General features: G+C 45.2%; 2 protein-coding genes across 4 annotated transcripts in view; both read right to left on the bottom strand.

Annotated features, from left to right (window-relative positions):
• The window catches only part of SEMA4B (semaphorin 4B), a 110,812-nt gene that overhangs the window by 88,736 nt on the left and 4,854 nt on the right, over positions 1 to 17,222 (bottom strand). The gene's annotated exons all lie outside the window — the stretch shown is intronic.
• LOC308648440 (protein O-linked-mannose beta-1,2-N-acetylglucosaminyltransferase 1-like) lies at positions 8,102 to 10,966 on the bottom strand. The gene is given in 4 exon segments (XM_081293188.1): positions 8,102 to 9,397; positions 9,399 to 10,062; positions 10,064 to 10,557; positions 10,559 to 10,966. Coding segments are annotated over 4 exon segments (1,980 nt in total). The 5' UTR covers positions 10,838 to 10,966; the 3' UTR covers positions 8,102 to 8,854.

Here is a 17,222-nt window from a genome sequence, read left to right as displayed (position 1 = left end):
AATTAAGTGGTTCAGTTGCTGCTGCTTTATGCAGCCAACCCTTACACCCCATGAGCTTTCAATGATCACAGGGCTTGGTTTGACTTTTTTAATTTTTTTATTTTTTGCAATACTAGGGATTGTACCCAGGGCCTTCCACATGTTAGGAAAGTGCTGTATCACTGAGCTATACCCTCTGCCCACATAGGGCATTGTTAGAGATGGTTTATTGTTCTTAGTCACATACAATAAAACTGAGAAGTCATAAAATGTGATCTCCCTTTCCTAGGTCTTTAGGACATCTTAATAAATTACTAAGAGTGTTCTAGAGTGTTCTAGAGTTCATGACTCACTGTTTCAGTTGATGCAGCGCTTACAAACTGATCAATTATTAATTAGGAATTGAGATCCAGCTATGTAAAATAAACTCAGTTCAAAACCTGGCCACCTCCCATGAAAGCTAAAATCTAGAGAGTTTAAATTACTTGCCAAAGTTACGTAGCTTGTTAAGAGGGGAAGACAGGCTAGGCGCAGTAGAAGGATCATAAGTTCAAAGTCAGCCCTAGCAATGTATCAGGGTCCTAAGTAACTTAGTGAGACCCTGTCTCAAAGTAAAAAATAAAAATGGTTGGGTATGTGGTTCATTGATTAAGTGTCCCTGGGTTCAATCCCTAGTACCAAAAGAAGAGGGGCGGGAGACAAGATATTATCCAGGTTTGCTTGATTCCAGAGGCCCTGCTCCAGGGAGAGGCAATACATAGGATGTGTTATTAGGCAGCTTTTTTAAAAAAAGACATCTTGGAAGGATGATGAGAATAAGATAGTCAAAGGAATAAAGCCTCAATTAATAGGAGGAAGCTTTCTTTCCTTTGAGATAGATTTGCACATCATGGGGAACACAGTAAATAATAAGTTTCAAAATTGCTTACAGAGTAAGTTTTCACTACAAAAAACAACATCAACAACTAAATATTAGAGATGATGGATATGTTAATTAGTTTGATTAAGTATTTGACTTTGTATTCATAAATCATAACATCATTCTGGATCCCATAAATAATGTAACTATAATTTTAAAATTGACAATTTGAAAATAAAAATACAGATAGGCATCTTGTAGAATATTTAATGGCAGATAAAAATGCCTATAGGTATTAAGAAAAAAATAACTGTAGCCTGGCACGGTGGTGGATGCCAGTAATTCCAGCAACTTGGTAAACTGAGGTAGGAGGATCTTGAGTTCAAAGCCATCCTCAGCAACTTAATGAAGACTTAAGCAACTTAGGTAGACCCTGTCTCTAAATTAAAAAAAAGAATTAAAAAGGGTTGGGGATGTAGCTCAGTGGTTCACTGTCCCTGGGTTCAATCTCTGGTACCACATTAAAAAAAAAAAAAGGTCAGTGAATTCAACTTATATTAAATTTAAGAGGTTTTAGCCAGGTATTGTGGCATATACCTGAAATCCCAGTGGTCCAGGAGGCTGAGGCAGGAGGGATTGAGGCCAGCCTTAGCAATTTAGCCAAACCTTGTCTTAAAATAAAAAATAAAAAAAAGGCTGGAGCTATGACTGACTGGTAAGCATCTCTGGTTCATTCCCCAGCACCAAAAAAAAAAAAAAAAAAGAATAAAATGGAGGGGGAACATAGCTTATCAGTAGAGCACCCCTGGGTGCAATCCTTAACACTGCAGAAAAATAGTAAATAAATAAACATATATATATAAAATAAAACTAAGAGCTTTTGGGCTGGGGATGTGGCTCAAGCGGTAGCGCGTTCGACTGGCATGCGTGCGGCCCGGGTTCGATCCTCAGCACCACATACCAACAAAGATGTTGTGTCGGCCGAGAACTAAAAAATAAATATTAAAAATTCTCTCTCTCTCTCTCTCTCTCTCTCTCTCCTCTCTCACTCTCTCCTAAAAACTAAGAGCTTTTGTGGACTGGGGATGTAGCTCAGTGGTAGAACTCTTGCCTAGCATGTGTGAGATCCTGGGTTCAATCTCGTATGTTTCTCTCTCTCTTTCTCTCTCACACACACACACACACCACATAGTTTTTATACATCATACATCAAAAGACATCTTAAGAGAATGAGAGCAGTCAAGCCACTGAGTAGGAGAAGATATTCGAAATACATCTATCCAGCCGGGCCTGGTGGCACATGCCTGTAATCCCAGTGACTCTGGAGACTGGGGCAGCCTCAGCACTTTAGAGAAATTCTGTCTCAAAATAAAAAATAGAGCCATGCACGGTGGCACACGCCTGTAAATCCCAGTGGCTAGGGAGGCTGAAGCAGGAAGATGACAGTTCAAAGCCAGTCTTAGCAATTTAGTGAGGCCCTCAGCAACTCAGTGAGACCCTGTCTCTAAATAAAATACAAAATAGGACTGGGGATGTGGCTCAGTGGTTGAGTGCCCCTTAGTTCAATCCCGGGTACCCCCCCAAAAAAAACATAAATAAATAAATAAAGCTGGGGATGTAGCTCTGCGTTAGAATATCCCTAGGTTCCATCCCCAGTGGGGGTTAGGGTGGGGGAGAAAAAAAAAAAAGAAATACACATATCCAAAAGGTGGAATTATATCAGAATGCATATCAAACTCTTAAAAAAAAATCACAAACAGGCCATGGTAAGACTTGAAATTGGCACTTCACAAAAGAGAATATCCAAATGGCTAATAAGCGTATGAAAAGAGTCTCAATTTCATTAGTTTCCAAGGAAATGCAATTAAAAATCACAATGAGACGCCACTGTCCCCACCAGAATGACTAAAATCTAAAAGAATGACAATGCCAACTGTTGGCTAAGAAGTAGAAAAATCGAAACTCTCATGCATTGCTGGTGGAATATAAATTACCACTTTGGAAAAATTTTGGCAGTTTCTATTAAAGCAGAACAGCTGCTGGGCACCGTGGTGCAGCCTGTAATGTCCTATTGGGGAAGCTGAGGCAGGAGAATCACAGGTTTGAAGCCAGCCTGGACTACTTAGCAAGACCCTGACTCAAAATAAAGCATCAATAGGGCTGGAGATGTAGTTCAGTGATAGAGTGACCTGGGTTCAACCCCCAGTACTGAAACAAAACAAAACAAAACACTTAACACTTATATATGCACCTATGACCAAGTAATTTACTCCTAACTAATAGAAACAGAACTTCATACCTCTATGCAAGAATATTCACAGAAACATTACTAGTAATAGCTGAAGACTGGCAGTTTTAAATATTACTTTGACCATGACTTATCACAGGAGGCCAGGTGTGGGACTTTCCACTTGCAGCCTCATGTCAGTGCTCAAAAAGTTTCAGATTTTGGGGGCTGGGGATGTGACTCAAGCGGTAGCACGCTCGCCTGGCATGCGTGCGGCCCAGCACCACATACCAACAAAGATGTTGTGTCCGCCGAGAACTAAAAAAAAATATATATATATTTAAAAAAATTCTCTCTCTCTCTCTCTCTCTCTCTCTCTCTCTCTCTCTTTAAAAGAAAAAAGTTTCAGATTTTGGATGAATTTCAGACCTCAGATTTTCTATTAGGGATGTTCAATCCATAGTAGAAATAAATCATGGCTGTTTCATAAAAGTGGCTTTTGTTGTTTGGTTTTGTCATTGAATCCATGGCCTCATACATGCTTAGCAAGTGCTCTTCCCCTGAGCCACACTCTCAGCCCTTCAAGCCCTTTCATAAGGGCACTAATCCTAGAGGTGAGGGCTCAACCCTTTATGACTTAATTGCCTCTTAAGACTGTCACGTTGGTGATTAAGTTTCAATATATGAATTTTGGGGGACATTTCAATCATAGCAGCAAGGGTAAAATATTTTGAGAGAAAAACTTAAATACAGACTTTTGTTGAAAGACCTGTTCAGTTATTAGGAAACTGAGTCCAGGAGGTAGGAGTGGAATTCAAGACACGATGCTGAATAAATAAATTGCAACCAAGAGTGGGGTCAAATGTCTGTAATCACAGCAACCCGGGAGGCTGAGGCAGGAAGATCACAAGTTTGAGACAAGCCTCAGCAATTTAGCAAGGCCCTAAGCAACTTAACAAGTTCCTGTCTCAACATTTTAAAAAAAGAAAGAAACTAGCAAAAATGTCTATGAATGTAGTAGTAGGAAAATAAAAAAGGAGGAAAGCTTCAAAATCCCAAGAAACTAAAATACTATGGGATAATAACATGGAGGTAAGGGAGGAGAACTGGGGAAAAATCATCTAATTTTCTGTCTGTTTTTTGAGTACTCAGTATTGGACCTGGGGGCACTGTGCCACTGAGTTACATCTCCAGTCCTTTGTATTTTGAGAAAGGGTCTCACTAAGTTGCTGAGGCTGGCCTCAAACTTGTGATCCTCTTGCCTCAGCCTCCAGAGTAGCTGGGATTACAGGTGTGCACCATCATAACTGACTAATTTCTTTGAGTCTTTTTTTTTTTTTTAGAGAGAGAGAACTTCTTAAATATTTATTGTTTAGTATCCCATGGACACAACATCTTTATTTTATTTGTATGTGGTTCTGAGGATCGAACCCAGTGCCGTGCATGCCAGGTGAGCTCACTACCGCTTGAGCCACATCCCCAGCCCCTGACTAATTTTTGTATTTTTAAGAAGGATGAATAAAATAATCAGTTTGCTGGGGATGTAACTTGGTAGTAAAGTGCTTTGCCTAGCATGTTCAAAACCCTGGGTTAGATTCCCAGCACTGAGGGGAAAATGCATTTTAAGCTTTGTAAGGTGATATTACAAATTTAATTTCTTTTTTTAAAATATTTATTTATTTTTTGTTTTCGGCAGACACAACATCTTTGTTGGTATGTGGTGCTGAGGATCGAACCCAGATCGCATGCACGCCAGGCGAGCGCTCGAGCCACATCCCCAGCCCCTTAATTTCTAAATATATACAAATAGAATGCATACTTTCCAAGCCAGTGAGTAGGTGTGTTAGTCATCTTTCTGTTGCTATGACAAATACCTGAGATAAACAACTTAAAAGGAGGAAAGGTTTGTTTTGGCTCATGGTTTCAGTCCATGGGCCACATTGCTTTGGGCCTGTGGCAGCACAGTATGTCATGGTGGGAGCCCAGGTTGGAGGAGGTCTTCCACCTCAGGATGGCCAAGAAGTGAAAGAGAGAGGAAGGGGGAATTTCCTCTTCAAGGCCATGCCCTCAACGGGCTAACTTCCTTCACTGGGTTCCATCTCTTGAAGGCTCCTCTACCTTCCAATGTGCCACAGGCAACCAAACCTTTAATATATGCATTTTTGAAGATCAATTCAGATTCAAATATTGGGTTGGGTAGGCATGATGGTGCAAGAGCTGTGATCCCATTGACTCTGGAGGCTGAGGCAGGAGGATCTTAATTTCCAGGCTAGTCTGGACAACTTAGCAAGACCTCAAAATAAAACATAAAAGATGCTGACGATGTAGCTCAGTGGTTGAGCACCCCTGGGTTCCATCTTCAGTACTGAACAAAAATAAATTAAAAATTGTATCTGTACTGAACAGGTATAGGCTTTTTTCTTGTGAGTATTCCTTAAAGAATATTGTATAACAACAATTTATATGCCATTTATATTTTATTGAGTATTATAAATGATCTCAGAATGATTTAAAGTATATGGGAGGTTATGTGCAGATTATATGCAAACATTGATCCATTTACATAAAGGATTTAAGCATTCATGAATTTTAATATCCTGGGTGTTCATGAGGGTGGGGTTCTGGAACCAATACCCCAATAGATACGGAGAGATGACCGTATCTGGCAAATATCAAGTCAGAATAACTATGGTTTCTCTATCAGTTATTTTTTCACGTTAAAATGGTATTCTATGAAAAAAACTCACGACTCCAGTCAGCCCAAGTGCATTTCCAGGGCACAATCATCTTTCTTTTTTCTTTTCTTTTTTTTTTTTAAAGGGAGAGAGAGAGATTTTTTAAAAAAAAATTTAATATTTATTTTTTAGTTATCGGCGGACACAACATCTTTGTTTGTATGTGGTGCTGGGGATCGAACCCGGGCCGCACGCATGCCAGGCGAGCGCGCTACCGCTTGAGCCACATCCCCAGCCCCGAGAATTTTTTTTTAATATTTATTTTTTAGTTTTTGGCGAACACAACATCTTTGTTTGTATGTGGTGCTGAGGATCAAACCTGGGCCGCACACATGCCATGCGAGTGCGCTACCACTTGAGCCACATCCCCAGCCCTCACAATCATCTTTCTTACTGTGGTCTATAGCACAAGATTTTTATTTTGTTTTTGTTTTTCTTTTAATTTTTTATTTGTGGAGGGTTCTTCCCCAGAATTTTTTTTTAAAAAAATTTATTTTGAGATTAAATAAAGTTGACATCACTAAGTTGCTTAGGGCCTCATGAAATTTCTGCATCTGGCCTCAAATTTGCAATCTTTCTGCCTCAGCCTCCCGAGCCAATGGGATTACCTGAGTATACCACTGTGCCTGGATTGGGTGTGTGTGTGGGGGGGGGGTATGGGGGTTGAACACATGGGTATTTAACCACAGAACTACATCCCCAGGCCTTTTTTACACTTTATTTAAAGAAAGAGTCTCCCTGAGCCTTAGAACTTTTCTGCTGAGGCTGGCTTTGAACTTGTGATCTTCCTGCCTCAGCCTCTCAAGCTGCTGGGATTACAGGGGTGCCACACCATGTGTGCCTGGATTAAGTGAATTTTTAAATACAGCTGTATTTGAATAAGAATTCTGTACAAATAAAACATATACTTTAACACATTTATTTATAAGTTTTCTTTATTTTTTGATACTGGGGATTGAACCCAGGAGTGCTTTACCTCTGAGTCAATCGACAGTCCTTTTTATTTTTTGAGACAGGGTCTAAATTGCTTAGGGCCTCACTAAATTGCTTAAGCTGGCCTTGAACTTGTGATCCTCCCGCCTCAGCCTTCCACGTGGCATGTGTCACTGTATCTTTTTTTTTTTTTAAAGAGAGAGTGAGAGGAGAGAGAGAGAGAGAGAGAGAGAGAGAGAATTTTTTTTTAAAGAGAGAGTGAGAGAGGGGGAGGAGGGAGAGAGAGAGAGAGAGAGATAGAGAGAGAGAATTTTTTTTAATATTTATTTTTTAGTTATCGGTGGACACAACATCTTTGTTGGTATGTGGTGCTGAGGATCGAACCGGGCCGCACGCATGCCAAGCGAGCGCGCTACCGCTTGAGCCACATCCCCAGCCCCTGTCACTGTATCTTGCAAGACTTAATAAGATTATTAATTGCTATTGCTTTATTAAAGATATTTTACCTAAAATAGGGTTTAAAACAACTGGGAGTGCACGGTGATGAGCAATGAAATCCTACTAACATAGTTTGGTGCCTCTGCATGATTCCTGTTAAGGCATCAGTTTTCCCGCCTTTGCTTTTGCACCATCTTTACAAACGTGAACACAATGAAAAAGTAAAGTGATGTCTTAGCATTATTATGAATACAGTTTCATTAGTTGGATACCAAGGGTCTCAGGGCCGTGCATTGAGAACCGTTGCTCTGGGTTGCAGGACCTCGTCCTAATCTCCACCTAATTCGTATTTGTTGTCTTTCATCCTCTGGGTCCCTCTGGTTCCCCTGTGTGAGAGAGAAGTGGCTTTCCGTTGCCAGCAGCCCCAGCTGTGGGCGTGGCCAGTCTCAGGCAGCAGCCGGTTTTTTGTTTTCTGGTGGCAATTGCCCGGTGGCAGGGCCCCTCACCCTCCTTTCCCCTACCTCACTTCCTCTTCCCCTCCCCCAACGCCTTTAACTCTTTCCTTCTCCCAGGGATGGACAAAACGCCAAGGTAAAACCTTAACTAAAAGACGTTGCCAGCCAGGCTCAGTGGCATTCGCCTGTCATCCCAGCCATTCAGGAGTTTGAGTCAGGAGAATGTTTGAGGACAGCCTCAGGGATTTGGATACCCTCAGCCACTTAGCCATACCCTGTCTCAAAATAAAAATAAAAGGGCTGGGATGTGGTTCAGTGGTAGAGTGCCCTGGGTTCAATCCCCAGTACCAAATACATAAATAAATAAATGAACAGCAGAGTGAATTGTGCTGAGCACTCTGTACAGCACCATAGTTAGTGTCCTTTTTTATTTTATTTTTTTTTAACCAGAGATTAAACCCAGGAGCACTTCGTCACTGAGCCACATTCTCAGCTCTTTTTATTTTTTATTTTGAAATAGGGTCTGGTTAAGTTGCTTAGGGTCTTTCTGAGTTGCTGAGGCTGGCTTGCACTCATGATCCTCCTGTCTCAGCCTCCAGAGTGGCTGAGATTATAGGCCTGTACCACCCCATTTTTTTTTTTTTTTCAGGTTTTCTCCTTTTTTAATCAATGATCACCTTATCCAGCTTCAGAAACCTGGACAAAGAGGAAGCTGAGAGGAGGCCTGGTTCAGTGTCAGATGGTCTCTGAGTGATTCTGTGTCAGCATATGGACCCTACCTGGGCCTGTTCATGGGTTGGGCACAGCAATTTCCTGAGTAAGAGCCAGTCCCACCCTCAGGGCAGTATTTCTGCCCCAAAAGGAATCAAAGCCCTACAGTTCTGGCCTATTTCCAAGGCTCCCAGGGCAGTCAATAAATAGGTTAGATACTGAGCCAGGCCTGGGAGGAGGGGACGTACAAGGGGAAAGATCAGCTTCCCAGGGATCCCAAAGATTCCCAGGTACTGTCTTGCCCTTCTCTGACAAGGAAGTAAATAAATAGACCTTAAACTCAACAACAGGGGAGTTGGGACAGGGGAGCCCTCCCCTTCAAGTTAGTAATTAAGTCTCATGTTAAAAACAAACCAGCCCCAGCCCCTACCAGCATCTACAAAATCCTAAAGGATGGGGTGAAAGGCTAGCCTGCCTGGGGGTACACAGTACCCAGCCCTGCAGGGTCCTGGAGGTGTCATGTCTGTTCAGCGGCTCCCGGGGCTCCCTCCTCCTTTGGGGGTGGCTCCAGGAAAATTGGGGTGACTGATGGTGGCTTCTTCACTGAGTAAGGGGAGGCTGGGACCCCTACCACCAGGAAGTGGTTCTTCTTCCAAAATAATCTCCATAGACCCTGGTGGTTGCCACGTACATCCAGGTCCCAGATATGGAGGCACTTGGCAAGCTGGGTCCAGGTGGTGAAGTCATCCTCTTTCTCCATTCGGATAAAAGCCACATAAGTGTGGCCCTCTGTGTCTGGCAGGAAGGAGTCTTCACAAGGGTTCTTGCTGTGGTCCAGAACTTCAGCCTCACTGAGTAACCTGTGAATTTCCACTTCATAAGCATCTTTCTTCAAACTGTCCACATTCCGAAGCTGGACACCAGGAACCGTGTTGAACTTGTGCTTCTTGAAGTAGGCCTCATGGAAGTAGCCATTCATGTTGAGGCCCACGATGCCAAAGTGGTAGGATCGGGAAACATCAGGGATGATGCACTCTCGGCCCCTGCGCTGTTCAGGCATCCCGCATCCACATGTCCCAGTCCCAGAGCTTTTCTGGAGTGGGCCACTTGGGCTCGAGTTCCTCCTTGTACAAGGACTTTCTGAGCACCCAGCCCAACCCAGGCATGGTTTCCACACGGTACAGCAGTGCTGGGTCCTCAGCTGTGTGTTCATACCCCTGGTCATTCCAGGCAGAGATGCAGTATAGGCTGTCATCTTCCTCTAGCAGATGGATGGACTGGCTCAGGAAACTGAAGAAATCCACAGCAATGTCCAGGTCCTCTTCCAGAACCACAGCAAACTTGGCCTCCGGGAACAGGTTGAAAGTGGCAGTGAGACTGGCCTTGTAGTGCTGAGACACGCGGTCATTCTTGATGCTGATGGGAGTATGCTGGATGCCCCTCAGACCAAATAGCGCCACCACATCCATTGGTTCCTCATAGTAGCCATCGATGAAAACTGTTATCATCTGTGGAGACACCCCTTGGGCTGAGAGTAGAGAGTGCAGCATCCTGTACAGGTAATTAGGTCGATTTCCTGCAATGACAGCCACAGGTACATTGAGGACTTTATTGTCTGGGAGCAGGTCAGGGCTGAACTCAATGGGTGTGGGGTCCTTGCAGCTGCACACACTCCCATATCCCTCAACTTTGCTGCAGAAGCGCCTGCGGCGGCAGTTCATCTCTGTCAGCCCAGTGACACTCTGCCTCTTCAGCTGAGCTCAGTGGCACATCTGTCTTCAGCAGGACTGGGTCTCCCCAGGAGGAGAGGGCAGGCGACTTAGAATGTTTTTCCCCAAGGATGGGACCTCCTTTTCGTCCCACGAAGGCCCAGGGGTCTCTCCATCCAAGGGCAGGGCCAGCCTGGCTACCCAGGCTCCTCAGCAGAGCCTTGGCTGTGTCTTTGAGGTGGAAGGAGCCCTCATCCTTGACGGTGCAGATGAGCACTCGGCCAGGCGCCACCATGTTGAGGAAGAGCACCATGGCCTCATCCTCATGAGGTGAGTATGTGTCAAACACACGTTTTGCCATCACATGGCCCCTGGCCTGGTTGAGGACGATGACATGGATGCCCCGGCCCTGCTCCCGGGCCTCATCCTCCAGAACTGTGGTGCCATCCACTGCCACATATACTTTGCTGCAGCTTAAGTACACCTCCACATCCAGGACTTGCCGGGGGTCCACTGCCTCTGCGCTGTGGGGGCTCCAGGCAGCCGAGGGTATCATCGTAGTCTTGCTCTGGCTCCAGGTCTTCACTAGCTTCGCTGATTGCTCGCCGAGTGTCCAAGATCAACTTGATGTTGACAATGACAGTCACCAGCAGGAAAAGCACGGCCCCTGTCTGACAAAATCTCCGCAGGGTCTGCTGATTTGTCAGTTTATACTTCCAGGTAAGATACCAGCTTCGCTTCTTCCTAGCCCCAAAGGGCTTGATGAGGGGGCTGGGCTTCCAGTCATCCATACCGGATTTGGGAGTCACCACTGTCCCGGCCAATCCATGACTTCAGGAATCGCTCAGGAGCCCCTGCCCTTCGGGCCCGCACGGTTCAGCCCCGCTCACCACGGCCTCCGCCTCCTCCATGCCGCTCGCAGCCCACCCCATTTATTTTTGAAAGAAATTTGTTTTGTCAGGTGTGGTGGCCCAAGCCTGTAATCCCAGCTACTCTGGAGGCTGAGACAGGAGGATGGCAAGTTGGAGGACAGCCTTGGCAATTTAGTGAGATCTTGTCTCAAAATAAAAATAAAAAAGGGTTCAATCCCTGGTGCTATAATAAATAAATAAGATGAAGCAAGCAAGCAAGCAATTTTCTATTTTCATGTAATAGATCACAGAACATCCATCTATCTATCTATCTATCTATCTATCTATCTATCTATCTATCTATCTATCTATCTATCTATCTATTGGTACTGGGGATTGAACTCAGGGGCACTTGACCACTGAGCCACATCCCCAGCCCTATTTTGTATTTTATTTAGACACAGGGTCTCACTGAGTTGCTTAGTGCCCTGGCCTTTGCTGAGGATTTGAACTTGCAATCCTCCTGCCTCTGCTTCTGGAGCCTCTAGGATTACAGGCATGTGCCACTGTGCCCACCTGGTTAGCCTTTATTTGCATTAGGTGCTGTTATTATTCTCATTTTCCAGATGAGGAAATTGAGGCTCAGAGAGGTTAGGTGATAGTCAGGCAATGAGACCCTTAATCATACAAATTACTCCTGCAAATTGGGAGAAACCTTTATGGTCTAGGAGTCTGCTACAACATAATAATATCACATATGGCTCTTTTTCTTTTCTTTCCTTTTCTTTGCAGTGCTGGGGACTTGAACCCAAAGTCTCACACATGACAGACAAGCACTCTACCATTGAGCTATATCTTCAGTCCCACATCTGTTTCTTTTTAATGGCTTTCAATTATTTCCCCTTGTCCAGATTCTGGCTCTCTGTTTTTGTTTTTGTGTTTTTAATTGTTTTGTAATTGTAGATGGACAGAATGCCTTTATTTTATTTGTTTATTATTTTGTGGTGCTGAGGATAGAACATAGTGCCTCACACATGCTAGGCAAGTGCTCTGCCACTGAGCTACAACCCCAGCCCTGGCTCTCTGTTTTATTAGGACTTTTTAGGATTATAAATGCAACAGAGAGAAAATTTTGGTAAATTAAATAGTATGTCAAGGGCTAGGGTTGTGACTCAGTGGTAAAGCGCTCGCCTGACATCCACGAGGCATGGGTGCAATCCTCAGCACCATATAAAAGTAAAATAAAGGTATTGTGTGTATATGTGTATATATATCTTTATTTATATATATATATGGTTGTAGGTGGACACACTACCACAAAATACAAAATCTTCCAAATATGCTTTGGAGCATATTATCATCCATTTGACAAAACAAATCAAGGTAGTGGGCTGGGGAGATAGCTCAGTGGTGGAGAGCACTGGCCTAACATGTGCTGGGCCCTGGGTTCAATCCCCAGCATATCTCTCTCTCTCTCTCTCTCTCTGGGGGAGTGTGGGTGTGACACACACACCCCCCACACCCCCATATCACTGTAGTGTTTTGTACTTTTACTGAGGGCCTGGGGTGGGGGTCAGATACCTTATAGGATAACTCAGGTAAATAAATGCTGTGTCACCTCCTTACCTCTCACCCCCAGTGCATACTTGAGAAGGTAGACTAGGATTTGTTCACTGTGTTAGTCAGTAATGGCTGCTAGAACAAAAATATCATAACCCAATGGTTTAACAGAATCTTTTCTTCTCTGTCCCCTACCCCCTTCTGAAATCTGAGAAATCCAAGTTAAAGATGCAGCAGGAGTCCATCCTGATGAGGATACTCTCCTTAGTTATAACCTTACATGAGAGGGATCCACTGCCTCATGTCTCTTCTTACAAGGGCACTTGTAAGTCTCATTCATGAGGGTTCTACCCTCCAAAGACACTGTCTCTAAATACTATCATATGCTGGGTGCAGTGGTGCATGCCTGTAATCTCAGTGGCTTGGGAGGCTGAGGCAGGAGGATTGCAAGTTCAAAGCCAGCCTCTGCAATCTAGGGAGGGCCTAAGCAACTCAGTGAGACCCTGTCTCTAAATGAAATACAAAAAGGGGCTGAGGATATGGCTTGGTGGTTAAGCATCCCTGGGTTCAATCCTCAGTACCAAATACATACATACATATCAACATCTTGGAGATCTGGGTACTTCTTGTGAATTGTGTGTGTTGGCAGTTTTTGTGGGAGGGGAAACAGTTCACTTGGTGGAAGGAATGGATAGTGCAAAGGCACAGGTTCAGGACCTGTTTGGGAAAAGGGTAGGGTTAGGGTTCTTGGGCAGAGGAAAGAGCAGAAGAGAAGAGTGGCAAGAGGTGGACGCCACGAATGGCCTAAGCTATACAGGTTCGTCATACTAGTCAGTGGGAAGCTACTGCAGGCATTTGAGCTGCAGGCATTTGACTGCTCAGGGCTTACGCACAAAGGTGCTGGAAGCAGTGCTCCGGCAGACTGGGTGGGGGAGAGGGCACAGGCTGCTGGCAGGGAATCAGCATAGAGATGACCATAAATAGCTCTGCTATCAACACCTCCCCCACAACCCTCTCCTCCTCCTCCTCCTCCTCCTCCTCCTATTTTCCAATTTCTAATAATGGCTTTGCCGTTCTTCCAGCCCCTGGGATGGAAGTCTGAGTCACTCTGAGTCCTCCCCCTGCCATGCCCGCTTCCAAGCAGCTGCAGTTCCTGCCCATTTCGTCTCCTCCACACACCGCTGCAGCTTTTCCCCTACAGGTCCTGCCAGGGTGCTGTGTCAGGCTACAGGACTAGCTAAGGGACTCTGGTTCCCCTTCCCCAGGCCTGATCCCTACCTCCCAACATTCCCTCACTACTGTTGACAGGGGTGACCCTCTGCTTACCAAATACCGCCCCCTCCCCAAACTAATGCCCTGGAGTGAGGGCTGGATGAAGTTTGGGTCGCTCTGCCAGCCTACCCATCCAGCCTCTTCCCAGATATCCTGGAAGAGCCAGCTTGATGAATGCCCCCTCCCTGCACCATACACTTTCCACCATCTGTCCCAGCAGAACTAATGCTGTCTTTGCAGATGCCAAACATGACATATGAACTCCCCTTGGAACAGCTTCTTCCTCTCCCTGGACTTCTTGTGATTGCATATATGTTTGTCTGGCTCTGAAAGGGCTGGGACTGAGTGATAGGCATTTTTGTGCTTCTACAGGAAACTTGTATATGACGTAGACTTAATAATGAAATACAGTATGATTAAAAATATAGAAATATAGTCTGACCTCAGACTACAGGATCTAAGCCCCTTTTCTTTAAATACCATCTTTCTCTTTAGTGTTTTACTATTTTTCAGGGCTAGTAGTTACTACACGAGTACAATAAATGAGATTTTGGGCTCTCTCTTTTTGTCCTTAAGAGTAATAGACTATGAGCCAGGACCATGGTTTGAATTGGAATTCAGCTACATCCCAGCTGTGTGATTTTAACCAAGTGACCAGACTTTCTGATTCAGTGGAGCTGACACCAGCTGCCTTACCAAACAGGCACTATATGGGGAAAGCTGGCCCAGAGCTGGAGAGCTGGGAGGAAGGCAGGGAGGGGCAGTTTAAAAGATTTTGGCTCTTTGGCTGGGGGTGCAGCTCAGTGGTACAGTGCCTGCATAGGACGTGTAAAATCATGGGTTCAATCCATAGCACCACTGAATAAATAAATAAAAATTAAAAGATTGTCTCAACTGCCCCCACCTACTGCTATGTTTTGAAGGACACAAGAGCTCCCACCCTGATCCCTAAGCAGGTAGAGAACAGACTCAGGAACACACTGAGGCTTTCCAGGCCTCTGAGATCCCAGCCCACCACATGGAGGAAGAGACAGGCTCCTGTGTGTGAGAAGCAATTTCTTTACCACCCTTTCAGTGGTGTCAGTATGGGTTATTGATAACTGAATTTGACTTGTAATGCCAGATTCGTGGGACCCCAATAGACCTCCAAGAGCTGACTCCGATGCAATCACGTAAGAGTCTTTATTGCAAGCTGGAGCCTGGACTCACAACTGTTCCCTACGCAGCGGTCCCAGGGAGTGAGTCCCAGTCTTTTGTCTAGTGATATTTTATAGGTTTTTGGGGGATACTTTATGCGTCACAACATCACACAGCAAACCATTCCATACCACGGGAAAATCAAACAACTCTTAACATCGATTAGCACATTCACTGGTGGGAACAAGTTGGGTAGGGGTGATTGGTTGTACAAGAGAGGGATTCCTTTGAACTGATTGGTTTAAGCCATGAAGGGTGTATGTGCTAAACTACATGGTTTTCCAACATGTTATCAACCACCATAAACTACTGGGGGGTCATCTGGCATCCCAGGTATTGTCCCTGTCTCATGCTGATTGGTGGTTGCTAGGGGGTTGCTATGGGTCCTCACCTAGCCTAACTGAGTCAGGGACACCTGGCGCTGCAGATCTCTCCTGTTATTTGCAGACAAACAACTCAGCAGGGTGGGTATGTGCCTAGGAGTGCTCTGTGGGTTTTTTCCAAGGACAAGGGTCGCGCCCCCTTCCTTAGGACAGGCCTCGAGGTAGAAGCTGCTGTTATTTGTTTTCAAAAATGGAGTCACATCAGTTTCTCAGACTGTTTGGACCAGAAGGCTCCTCAGAGGGGTCCATTCACCAACCTCATAGATACAGTCACTGAGATCTGGGTACCTGATAATACCAGTTTGGTAAGAAAGCTTAATGCTGTCTTGGTATCTTCTAGTATATGTGTGTGCGTGTGTGTGTGCGTGTGTGTATGTTGTGTGTGTGTGTTTCTTTCTTTTTTTTTGGTAGCAGGAATTGAACCAAGGGCACTTAACCACTGAGCCACATCCTCAGCTCTTTTTTATATTTTATTTTGAGACAGGGCCTCTCTAAGTTGCTGAGGCTGCCTTTGAACTCACAGTCCTCCTGCCTCAGCCTCCAGAGCAACTGGGATTACAGGTGTGCACCACCATGCCCGGCTTGTGTGTGTGTGTATGTGTATGTTTTAAATTCATTTTCAGTGTTAGATATTAAAGCCAGGAGTGCTCTACCATTAAGCCATATTCTTAGCCCTTTTTTATTTAGAGATAGGGTCTCACTAAATTGCTGAGGCTGGCCTCAAACTTGTGATCCTTTTGCCTCAACCTCCTGAGTCACTGCAATTACAGACACGTGTTGCCAAGCTGGCTTATACTAGTGTTTTGAGCAAGAGAATTGAGAACAGAGTGAAAGGGATAATATGTTATTTTGGGACACCCTGGTCCAAGATCAGGCCTTTGACTGTAGTCTTAGACTTTGGGGGGCCCCAAAACAGCCTCCACTTGGGCCCAGTCTATTTGACTAGGGCCAAAGCAGTAGCCTACCAGGCTGGTACTAGGTGAGGAAAGCTTTGAAGTGGAGTTCAAGGTCACCTTCCTGGGCCAGTTCCATCTGGCAATGTTGAGAGGCTGTGGAGAAAACCCTGAACAGAGGGCAGAAAGGTCGCTCCTTTTTCGAGTAAACTGATGTGACTGGGAAAGGGGGCTGGTATGACATTTTTCTAAATAAAACTCAGTCCTTAGTTTTAGTCTCATTTCAAGAAAATGGGTGAAGAGAGAGAGAGGGTTTGGTTGTCTGTGGCAGAATCCATCACATGCATACAGGGTAAAATCAAACTGTCGGGTTGGATGTAGCTCAGAGGTGGAGCTCTTGCCTAGCCTGCTTGAGGCCCTGGATTCAATTCTGCCTGGGGCTGCAGAGCTAACACTTGGAATAAGATAGACATCGGTAGTAGTTGTTGAGCACAGGGGAGCGCCCCAAGCTTTTTACTACATAATGTCACCCACGTCTTCTGGCACCGTTCAGCACAGGGGAAAACAGACTGGCTATGCTAAGGGACTTGGGGGACTGGAGTCTGATCTAGTGAGGAGAAGAGGGATTTCAACTCTCGATCCCAGATAATCTACGCAACCAGTTGGATCTGAGAAACAGGTTTCTTAGTGTTGGGTCACTAATGCGGAACCCGCACTTGGTTAATGCCCATCGGGGTTCAGCCCTTCAAATGCAAAGGACACAGGGGTTAAGGCGATGTTTGGGCAATTGACACTCAGGTTCAGTGGGGCATCCTGGAGCAGTCAGCCCCTCGCCGGTTCAAGTGAGTCTCTCAACCTCTGGATCCCGCGGAGCTGGGTAAGCCGCAGCGCCCAAGATGCGCGGGCTCAGCACTCTGGCCCGCAGGCTCTGGAAAGGCCCTAAGAAGGGTCGGACGGGGCCGGGCCCTGGCCCCGCCCCCTCCCGGCGAGGCCCAATGGGGCGGCGGGCCCTAGCAGTCC

Source organism: Spermophilus citellus (genome assembly GCF_964194105.1).
Source record: "Spermophilus citellus genome assembly, chromosome: 4".
NCBI lineage: Eukaryota > Metazoa > Chordata > Mammalia > Rodentia > Sciuridae > Spermophilus > Spermophilus citellus.
Note: the sequence above shows the minus strand (reverse complement) of the source record. Positions and strands in the feature narration are given on the sequence as shown.